This window comes from Atta colombica, unplaced genomic scaffold (genome assembly GCF_001594045.1).
Source record: "Atta colombica isolate Treedump-2 unplaced genomic scaffold, Acol1.0 scaffold9, whole genome shotgun sequence".
NCBI lineage: Eukaryota > Metazoa > Arthropoda > Insecta > Hymenoptera > Formicidae > Atta > Atta colombica.
The window spans coordinates 3261279-3272632 of NW_017259583.1; the positions used below are offsets into that span (position 1 = coordinate 3261279).

The 11354-nt window shown below is 36.6% G+C and overlaps 2 protein-coding genes across 3 annotated transcripts in view; one reads left to right on the top strand and one right to left on the bottom strand.

Annotated features, from left to right (window-relative positions):
• The window catches only part of LOC108693316 (E3 ubiquitin-protein ligase MYCBP2-like), an 8586-nt gene extending 6662 nt beyond the window's left edge, over positions 1–1924 (top strand). The window contains exons 11-16 of the mRNA XM_018202197.1: positions 7–274; positions 372–658; positions 750–1075; positions 1156–1259; positions 1349–1558; positions 1776–1924. Of these exons, the coding sequence (XP_018057686.1) occupies positions 7–274; positions 372–658; positions 750–1075; positions 1156–1259; positions 1349–1558; positions 1776–1924 (1344 nt within the window). The remainder of the gene's footprint in view (positions 1–6; positions 275–371; positions 659–749; positions 1076–1155; positions 1260–1348; positions 1559–1775) is intronic.
• A 2441-nt stretch (positions 1925–4365) lies between these two features.
• The window catches only part of LOC108693489, a 16362-nt gene continuing 9373 nt past the window's right edge, over positions 4366–11354 (bottom strand). For both annotated transcript variants that reach the window (XM_018202474.1, XM_018202475.1), the window contains exon 3: positions 4366–6298. In XM_018202474.1, coding sequence (XP_018057963.1) covers positions 4934–6298 — 1365 coding nt within the window. In that variant the 3' untranslated portion in view covers positions 4366–4933. The remainder of the gene's footprint in view (positions 6299–11354) is intronic.

Below are 11354 nucleotides of genomic sequence, written 5' to 3' on the forward strand. Positions count from 1 at the left end.
TAATAGCAAAATAACACTGGTAACGATCCATCACATACTCAGCGTTGGAGTAGTTTAGATTTTACAAGAGGATCTTTCGGACCAGATGACTGCATTAATGACATAGTAGAATTGAAATTTGACAAACCAGTACTCATAAAAGAAAACATTAAGTATGCTATTAGATTACGAAATCGTGGAGGACGTACTAGTAACGGTGACGGTGGTCTAAGCATTGTCAAAGGAGCCGATGGCACAACGTTTACTTTTACCGCTTGTTCTCTAAGTTTTAATGGTGCGTTAAATCTGTACATTAAAAAAAATCTGTATATTAAAAAAAATTTTATTTTTATAATATTAGCTTATATTAATGTAATTGTGTAATATTGCAGGTACAACACAAACTAGAGGTCAAATACCACATATTTTGTACTATTCAAATCCGCAAGATTCTGATGGGCAACACACGAATAAAGCTATGGCTGAAGTGCAAGCGAGAAAATGTACTCTTGCCATGACCGCAACGATCATTCAACGATCGAATGAAATTTTTTCTTTGGCAAGGGAAAGAGGTGAAGAAGTGATAGCTAATGAAGTCCTTGGTAACGCAACTTTTGTAACGACTCTCTTACCGCTAGTAATGGCACACATTAGTCCCTTAGCTACATCAGATCCTAGAGTAAGTAATTCTAAAGACTTTTTTAAATACGAACATCTTAGATGATGTAATAATAAGAGAAATATTTAACATATATATTTTGGTCTTTCAGAGCAGTGTACAAATTCTTACTCTAATACAAGAGATGTTGCCACACGTTGCAGCTTTGAACTTACTGTCCACAATGGGAACTTCTCAAATATCCCAAGATAGTGAAACTCAATCACACTTTGCTCCTCCAGTTACTACTAGTCATCATTATACTTGGTTAGAAAGCGAACATCCTTATAAACCGGCGACAGTATCGTATTACAAAGTTACTTTTCCCGAAACAGTAAAGTGGCTAACCGTCGAATTTACTCCAGAATGTGGAACTTCACAACCAGAAGATTATTTACAACTTTATATACCACATATAATTCGCAACTCCTCCGTAGGGTAAAATACTTTCACACTTTCATATAAAATACAAGTATATTCTGATATTTTATGTTTATATTTAATTTTTACTTTTACAGAACAGCTCCAAGTATGAGTGAAGATATCCCTCTGCATTGGCCAGTATTACATAAGTTGAGTAATGTTCAAAGTCAATGGCCGCAAAATGCTGTTGTGTTACCAGGTATGTTAAATGCAATATTAATTAAAAATACTATAAATATTAAATATTATGCTATATAATACATAATGCTCAATAAATTTGGTGTTTAGGAAATGAAGTGATATTTTCCTTGGAAACTGCATCTGATTATATGAAAAATGAAAGCTCAATTACTTACGGTTTCAAATGCTTAGTCATTGGTTATGATTGGATAACATCTGGCCATGGTTTAAAGAATTTGGAGATTGAATTGTCTTTCCTCGGAGGAGCATGCGCTGCAAGTCTCATGAAGAAAAATTTATCATTACCTCCAGTTTCCTGTAAGTATAACATGATGGAATTTTTGTTCTATATTAATAAATCAATATAAATATGTTTGTAAAACGTATATTCTTTAAAATGTTTTAATGTATAATATATAATGTGTAATATGCTTCTGATTAATCCAGTTTCCATTTCGAAAAGACGACTATCTCAGTTATACAAAGAATATTATGTTTCTTTCAGTAAATTAATTTATGATACTACAATTTCCAGCGGAAGAAGTTGAAGAGGACTTGGAGTCGATGCAGGAAACGGCAAAGAGGATTTTTTCTGTACATTCGGCATTACTTGGACGAGGATTCGCACTTGCGTCGCCACCTACAATTTCGCAGGCTCTCGACGGCGTGCTTCCATACAGGTGAGTACCTAACATCAGTTTTGATTTTTAAAAAAAGGGAAACTGTGTAGCTGTAATAAAAGTTTGATAGAATGTACAGTATTCTTATCTCATGAAACATTAATTCATATATTATTATTACATCTGTTATATTTTCTACATGTAAAAAATTTCATGTCTTTTACTTTACAATCGATATATCTGATGCATACAGTTTCTTTTTTATTGTGGAAAGATTGTAGTGAAACGGTGTTTTATTCGTTCGTTTAGATATAGTAAGTTGTCTGAAACAATACTATGTAAATAGAACAAAAATCCGTATAAATATCTGATGTCTATTATCCAACTTGATACGTATAATCCCGATTATCACGGTGGCATATATGAAAAAATCGTACATTTTAAATATAAACGTAAAACATAAACGTAAACATAAAATATTTATAGACATTTTCTGGTTAATTAGAATCTTATGTGACCTATTATATTTAATCGTTGAAGACTTATTACATTTTATCGTTAGCTACACGATTGCTTTTATTTGTAATTATTTTTAAAACACGGATATTAAAAATAAATAAATTTTTTTTCATAAAATGATATAAAAAACCTTTTAAATAAAGGAATATTAACATAATCTTCTTGGAAAACAATCTTAATACGATTAGCAAATATATTATTGATATCGTCTTTATTGTATCTTCGGTTGTTCAATGCGAAACAAATTATACAGTCGGCTGTCGTTATATCACAGTCTCACGATAATTATAATTATGTATAACGTTATAAACTGATTTTATTGATCACAACGATATAATTTCACACGTATACACGCATACATACCTGCGCATATAGTTTGCATGCGTTGCTGTATATTAGACTCTGATCTTTCGATCAGAGCAGGATGCTAATAAAACCTACCTTAGCAGAGATCGAGTTATCGAGTATAAGAGGCACAAAAAGTTTTCCGAGGCTTAATTCTCTTCTTTCATGTGCTCGAGACGAAGCGTTGCTTACCTCCGTCTTCAAGTGCTTCGAGTGTTTGGGCCTTCTGTTCAATAAATCAATTTTAGTCGTACAATATATTATAGTTTCCGACAAGCTTTATTTTATTTCTTCTTTTGTAATTGGCGGAATGCCTTTTTTATGATTATCAAAATATTAGATCAATATCGCGATACATGCCTCCTTTTAATTAAAGAGGAAAGGGACAGGAAAATGTTTATTTATTTTCATTCAATTATGATCTAGGAATACGTTCGCTCATAATCAAGTCCTTTAAAATGCTTTCATTACACGCACAGCTCAAACGCATCGAAGAATATTGCTATATGGTGGGATGTACAATTTTGGTTTTATAAGATCACCTGTTTCGCTGAAATTTTTTTTCCAGCGTTACATTAACACACAGCAAATTCTGTGAAACAACGTAACATTTTGATTATCATGACTTACTTAAAATTAAATATAAATTATAATAACAGTAACAATAGTTTTTCCTTATATCGCAAAGAGAGATTCATAGAAAATCTTTGCATTTAAATAAATGCAAAGATATTAATAAAATAATGTGATAACGAATTTGTAATACAATACATTAAAAAATTAATTTACTGTCTTTTAAAAAAAATTAATTTACGGTCTGACGGATTTCACTTTTTTCGAAAGCGTGTATGAAGCAGTGACGGATTTATATTTTCAAGAGCTTGAAGCTAACGTTTTTATCCAAGGAATTCTTTTAACAAAAATGAATAAAAAAAGATACATAAATTTTTTATATTTAATAAAATTAATAGAAAGACACATATGTTAAAAGACGTATCTTAAAAAGAATAATTTTGTTTTAATTAATAAAATTATTATTTATAAAAAAATAATAAACTTCAAAATTGAAAGAGAAATTGAAAACACTTGTCATAAATTTATAAAATGATACTTGCTATTAACTTATAAATTCGCCACTGATATGAGAAATGTGGAGTATGTTTTGGCATAATAAATTAATTTTGCTGATTTATTTTCGCTCTTTAATCAGTTACATTGCTATCAATTTTCTATATAAAAACGATAATTTGGAACGATTTTGATATGAAAGTTTAGTGAAGTGTATCATCTTCATTCACTGTTTTTCTTGTATTTGAGAGATCAAAATTTTTGTGAAGTGAACACGAATTATGTACGAATTGTGTCACTTCAGGAATGGCACAGCTGTCCGAGCGAGTGATTATCCCATTTTTTTGGTCCTTTCGTACCGTGTTTTTTCGCTCGAAACGCTCACTAATGTTTCGTCGATAACCATGCTATCGATCGATGAACTTAAAGCAATGCGAAAGATCGGTCCAATCGCGTATCTTGCACAAGACAGCAAATTTAGTTTTTTCTACATGAGTTATGCTTTCTCACTCTCTTTTTTGTTTCCTAAATCGCATCGCTTCGACGAGGGTCTCACTTTATTCTTTTTTTCTCTTTTTTGAAAGTTTAATGATAAACTTAACTAACTGCGGCGACTGATTATCCAAATTCGCGATTCATTCTAAAAAACTTTAATTTCTATGACTGCCTTCTCGAAGTAAAAGTCAGTCCGAGGAATGAGAAGAGTGCGCGATTGGAATAATCGGCCATCGCATGATATGTGAATGGAAGCTTACGAACTGTGTTGTACTAGAAGAGACAATCAGTTATATAAATTGAAAACAATCAGTTATATAAATTAAAAACGATTTGGGTCTGCATATATTTTGCATTTTCATTACCTTAAGCGGCAATAGTTTACACAGTCTATAATACGCACGCAATTAAGATGCGAGGAATTTTCCTTCCTCCACTGGAAGAACTATTCTCACATTCTATGAGCACGTCGGATCTAAGTTTTTATGGTTTTTACTGTTCTTCACTGGCGCCAATTGCGCGACGTCTTTCATAGCTTTCATAGCTTGTACACTCTAAAGCGGCTCGACGTTTCCGCCCACTCGAGTTCCTCTTCAACGGGAGGGACGATCGTAGGCCTCCTCGTCGAGCCGCCTGGGGCGTCTCGTTACAATTCGGTCGTAAGCGGCTCGGCCTTCTCGACGATCACATGAAACTCCGTTTCTCGATATAATCTGCCGTCTGGTACAACCATCGTTATCCTGCTGTCGACCGGCGTGCCGGACGTTGCGGCCTCTCTGCCGATTACGCCGTTCTTCTTCGACACTACGTCAGGTGCATTGGTCGGCACACTGATCCACTTCTTTCTGTTGTTTTGTCGGCGCCTTCGACAGCACCAGACGATCAAACACACGCATATTATCAGGGCGAGAATAGCACCCACGATGATTAGGATGAAGACGAGCGTGGAGCCACCGAGCGAACAGTGACGTCCCTCGTAATCGACGAAGCTGATCGGCGTACCGTCTATTCCGCCGTCCAAACATAGGAAAGTTTCCGGAGTCTCGTTGATGGGCTCCTGGGGTTGCGATTGGGGCGGCACAAACAAATTTTCTCTCGCGTAGAACCGCGAATAGACGTTCGTGTAGTTGAGCACATAGTTCTTCCACACGGGTAACATCTGGCAGTCACATGGTAGCGAGATGATGAGATTATCAAGCTCTGGTCGGAAACTCGTGCGATCGAACATCAGCGAACCCTCTTCGAAGTTGCTTACGCTGTTGTTCTTGAAAATGAGATCGTGTGTCAACGACGCTGACGACGACGGCGATCTAGTTTCGCGATCCGCGCGAATACCTAGAAACGCACCCACGCTGATGCTACCGAAGGTGTTGTTCTTAATGATAACGGCGCCCTGCGCCGTCACATCGAAAGCCTCGCTCTCCAGGTTGTCGATTATGCAGTTCTGTATCGCAACCGTGCGTGGACTCTTTACTATGAAAGCGTTGCTCCTCACAACGCCCATTTTCACGCCATCCAACATGAATTTATGATAGACTTCGATATCGTTCATAGTGCGACTCGGCATCTGATCGCCGAACGTACCACCTATCACGTGTAAATAGCCGACCTCGAACTTTTTAAAGGCTTGTGCCTCCGTTGTTTCAATACGACAGTTCTCCAGCCGTAGGTTTTCCGTGTGAATCAAATTGGCGAACGAGAAGGCACTCAGCTGGCCGATCCGTACGTTCTCGAACGTGATCGCCTCGATGTCGCCGCGAAAGACGAAGCTCGGCATTACGTCGATGCTGCTGTTTCGCACATAGATTCGCGTACGCATGCTGAACGGCGATAGTTCGAAACTCTGTCTGACTAGAGTCAAATTCGCCACGTTCACTAGATCCACCGATCGTAGTCCAGTCATCGAGATCAGACTTGAATTCGCAAGCATCACGGATGAACAGTTGCTCACTACTATCCTGCTGGTGTGTGGACTCAGCCGTCTGTCCCCCTCTGTAGTTAGGATTAATTCCTGCGAATAGAAATAATCTTTTGTCAGAAACTTATTTCGACAGTGTTTAACTATCTATATTTATATTTACATTTAATTTAGTTACGTATATAAAAAAACCATAACTGTAAAATCATATAAATATTAAATTTATTCCACGAACATTAAAAAAAGCGAAATTGTGTGTGTCAAATATTGTAGATTGTTATATTTTTTTAATCGTAGATTATTTTTTATTTAAAGGAAGAAAACAATATTTTTGAAACCAAGAGACAATCGAGATATTAGCATTCTCTTTCTTTCTCCGAGAGACTAATTTTTGCTATTATTAAGAAGAAAGAATATAGTACAATACATTGAGAAAACAAATTTATTATTGGACTAAATTAATTTAGTTCGTCCTTATTTCTTTCGATGAAGAATATATGAATTCAAGTCAAACATGCTTATACTTGATTTAAATACACACATTCTCTAACGAAAGAAATAATTTAATTTAATCAAACGAACCAATTTAGATTAAGTGAACAATTTTTTCTCAGTGTAACATTCGAGTGTAATCTAGTACAGCGTAGTATATCGGGAAGGAGGAATCCCTCTAATAGGGATCGAATAGCTATAATTGCAAGCAGTCTAACTATACTAATTATTCGCAATGTGCACGCCCGGTCTCGCTAATTGCCGCGAATAACGTCGTTATTATAAACATGAAGAAATCTTAATTTCATGATACACTAATCGTTTCCGTTTTGCTCCATCAAGAGATACGTCGCGAAGATCATTGATCTAAACGAAAGTCACGTACTTCTTCTTTTAATCAGCTTTTTTCTTTTATCGAGTGTTCCCGCGAATTTACATCGAGCTATCGGTTCTGTTGGATTTTCCACTCTGGCGCGTGCTAATACGTGTTTGCCCTTGCATACAAATTAGATGACTGCGCGGGATTATCCGCTCCGCTCGAACTCGTCACGTGTCATGCACGTAAACGATGCACGTTCGATATATCGAACAGAGACCGTTCTATACATCTGCGCGGCAGATGGAATCGAAGGAAAAGCGACATGGATAATTTCGCGAGGCTTGCAACGCGCATCGATATAGCCTCGCATCGAGCCACGTTATTGGAATGTTGCTGGCGAGATGCATTCGTTGCCTCATTTATTTTCGCCGGTTGCAGTTTTCGTCGTGACGTCGGAATGTCGCCCGATAATATTCTAGTGTATCGAACAGTCGATCGCGAAATACGTCGCGATTTTCTACGGCTTTGATTTCTACAAAGGAGTCACGCGAGATAGGTATCTCGCATTCGTCGCTCGAGGCCACGTATGTCGCGCTCATTAATTATCTCACTGTTCTGCCTAATCGATTCTGTTTAAATCTTGTATTCTGAGAGGAAGAGAAAATTATATTAATTACAGTGCATATAAATATATCGAATCGTATCATGTTAAAACAAATTTGTATTGTAATTTATTTTTTTATAAATAAAGATGAAGATAAAACTAGGAACGATCCATGTGATAGGATTGCAGTGCGAAAATATGAAGCACGTATTCGTTGAATGATAAAAATAGAGAATAGAAACTATAAAAGCGTGACATAGGCCGATGAAAGAAAAAAGTTGTATGCGATATTTTTTTTTAGCTCTGTCATTCTTATGCATTAATGTCTTGTGCTCCATTCGTTCTATCCTGCCTCTGTTCAAACTTCTCCTTTTGTTCCTGTCTCATTGTCCAAGGTTACTTTTGGAAACACGGCGCCAAGTAGAGATTATCAACCACCGTATTGTATTTCTTATTCCGATCTAAATCTATCTTTATCGTTCGTATCTTGAAGGAATTTACGGAACAGAAGATATACGGAGAGTACTGAAATTCAAGTTTCAATCTCTTTCTACGAAAAATCTTGCTGAGAAATATTTGTTGACTTTTCCAAATTACACATCATGCGGAAAAATTGTTAGCTTTGGATCCTTTTAAAAGTTATGATCATCTCCGTAAAATTCGATGTTGATCTCCCGAGACGATTGCATTGGAAAATGTAATTGGCTCTTCTATCGTGACGGCTTATCTATCCAACGTGTTCGACATGTTCGACAAACATAAAATTCACAAATGGGTAGGTAGGTCGCCGCAGATCGAATCATTGTCGTAATTCTACTGGATCCCAAAGGACATTGGAATTTTCTTTCATGAGAATTTTGCACATTTCGTGAAAAACGTGAGGAGGTAAGCTCTGCGGGAATCAGGAAGAACTATACAGGGCGATGGCGCCCTTTCTTTCGATTTTCAAGCAAACGCGCATCTTTATTCCGTTCATATTTTCTGCTTTAGTTACGCTTGAGCAATCTCTCTATGGTAGACTTTCCGTCTTCCGTACTCTCCAGACATTTTCACGCGTCACGTTCCTGACCTTGTCTCCTTTTTCTCGCACTGAGTGTGGGCTTGTCGATTACTAGAGGAATGATTCCCAGAGGGAATTAAACTCGAGCGTGCGCGCGTTAGCGCGTTCGTCTCGAACTAGTTTTTCAGTTTTTTGCATGTTCGCCATGTGACGTTATCCCGACTACAAATTTGCGAGAAAATCTGGGCGACGAAGAGCGCGATTTCATCGAGGGATAATCCCCGAGAAATTGCGAGCGATCTAATGTCGATTATGATTGTAATCGAAAGTACCTTTTACGTTTCTAATAGAACGTTCGAGGATTCGCTGCATAGACGAATAGGCAGACATTTTGTGGGATGAAAATGAAAATGATATTCGTTTAATGGGTTGGATTAAGCTCATTGGAGAGACCATCGTCGGATTGTCGGATCCTGCCGCGCGAGAGAGGACAGAGGGAACGACTAAAACCGGAAACGAAACGGCGAACGAAAAGTGATAGAAATGGAACCGAAAGCTCTTTTATGTTCCATAAAGAATTTACATGCAACAATTTTGTCACATCAAATTCGTTTGCGAAAGTGAATTTTTCGTGCATTCCTACATATTGCGCTTAATAATAGCTTCTAGTACAGAGAAAATTATTGATGCGATTAATTTTGACCAATTATTCCGCGTATATTACATAATTATGACAATCTGCCGCTATTACGCGATAATAGTTTTTATTTTAATCGGCAATTTGCGCGAGAGAGGCAGTTCGATTTTTCATTAACAGATACTTAACGAAGTACTTTTGTATCCAGAGTTTCATTAATTCTCTATCACAATTGTGTTCATTATTATTATTAGCTTATTGTATTGTGGAATAAATGCGATATTGCTGCTGAAACTGATTGTTGCTACTTACTTAACGTGCATTTTTATTCGTTGCAATTTTCTCAAGGAGAATACGGCACGTTGGCCTTCAACTATGCTTCGCCATTGCCTTTCCATTTTCCAAGTATTTTCATAACCGCGCGCGTCTTTTTCTTGGAAATGGCACCCTTATGTTTCCGACAGTATTTACGGCCATTACTTTTACACCCCCGACCGGGATGCTTTTTTTTTTCATCGTTTCATGTCTTATTCGTCGTCTCTCTTGTTATACGGTAGAGTGAGTAAGTTTAAGGTCGCGTTCGCTAAAAGGCACCTTCAATTATTTATGCTCTCCGTCAATTATTCAACGTGCGACCAAGGACTTCGTACCCAGAGGATTCATCGGTAGTTCTCCGTTGTTAAAAACAGTTTAAAGCGTTTTCGATTACTTGTAAATCGGGCTTTTTTTATTATCAGCTTTAATTCATCAGCTTAAACTGTTTTTACGAAAGCAGCTTTCACATGAATTAATCATGATCATTAATCACAACTTGGCATTCTAAGATACATCTCTATTTTTCATTGTCTGAATTGCTAATTTCTGTGTTTATTTTAAACGTATTTTTCGTAAAATCTTTTATGGATCATATTCTTTACGAAAATATTTTCGGAAAGCACACAATTAATTGCTACCATTAACTATAAATTTAAACTCGATATCTTATACAAGATATTATTCTTCATTATGCAAATTGTTTTTTTACAAATACTTTCTTAAAAATTTCTAAAACATATTTACATTATTATTTATTTAACTGATTTATCATCATAATTTTGTATTTTGAGAAACAACAATATTTGAAAAGGAATTTAAATTTTCAGTTTAGAGATCATATTAAAATATCAAACTATCTGTTCGCATGAAAACTTTTTGTCCACACATTTTCTTCCCATGGCAATGTAATTATGAGTCTACTCTATGCGTGATGTGTCATCGATGATGAATGGGAAGCATGTTTTCGACCAATTAGCCACACAGCAGAAATTCAATCCCAATTTTGAGTAATTTATATTCCTTATCATTAGCGAGCTATTTCTTGTAATTGTATTATTATATCTATCCGTTCGACGATAAAGTCCACATATATACGATTCACTTTTTGCTCATATCCGTGCATGAGTGCAAGGTCGTCTAATTACTAGCGTATCAGAAAGTAATGCATATATATATGTTTCAATAGATCGTTCCTCGTGAAGTAAAGCTCGCTCGCTTGTTCGCTCGAGCTCATCTTCTGTCGGTCATTTTATCACGCGAACGCGAATTTTACGGTATTGTCAAATCGCCGGCAGCATGCATGCTTCTCGTGCACTCGAGCGGACACAAAGAACGCTTTATCGTGGAACAATAATGACAGCAAGAGACGCTAGCGAGGACGCGCGTTAACATTATCTCCTTCGTCCGGAATATGGTGCACAGTAAAACAACGTCGTTGCATCGCGAAATATTTGCTTGTAACGCGGCTGCGATTAAATTTCCGTGTTGTATTCCGCTCTGATTCTGTCTCTTTCTCTCATTTTCTCTCTCTCTCTCTCTCTCTCTCTCTCTCTCTCTCTTTTTCGCCTCTCTCTTCTCCTCTCTCTTTTTCTTTCTCCGTACGACGAATATGAGACAACGAGACTCGTTTGTGTACCGGTACTACGATACTGGAATTATTCCCGTGTGAATTGATAAAATCTTGAAGTTTTAAATCAAATAACGCGAGAGACTTTAATTGTAGTAACAGGGTTGATTGTTTTATCTTGTCATGTCGTTAAGCACGGTATATATATATATATA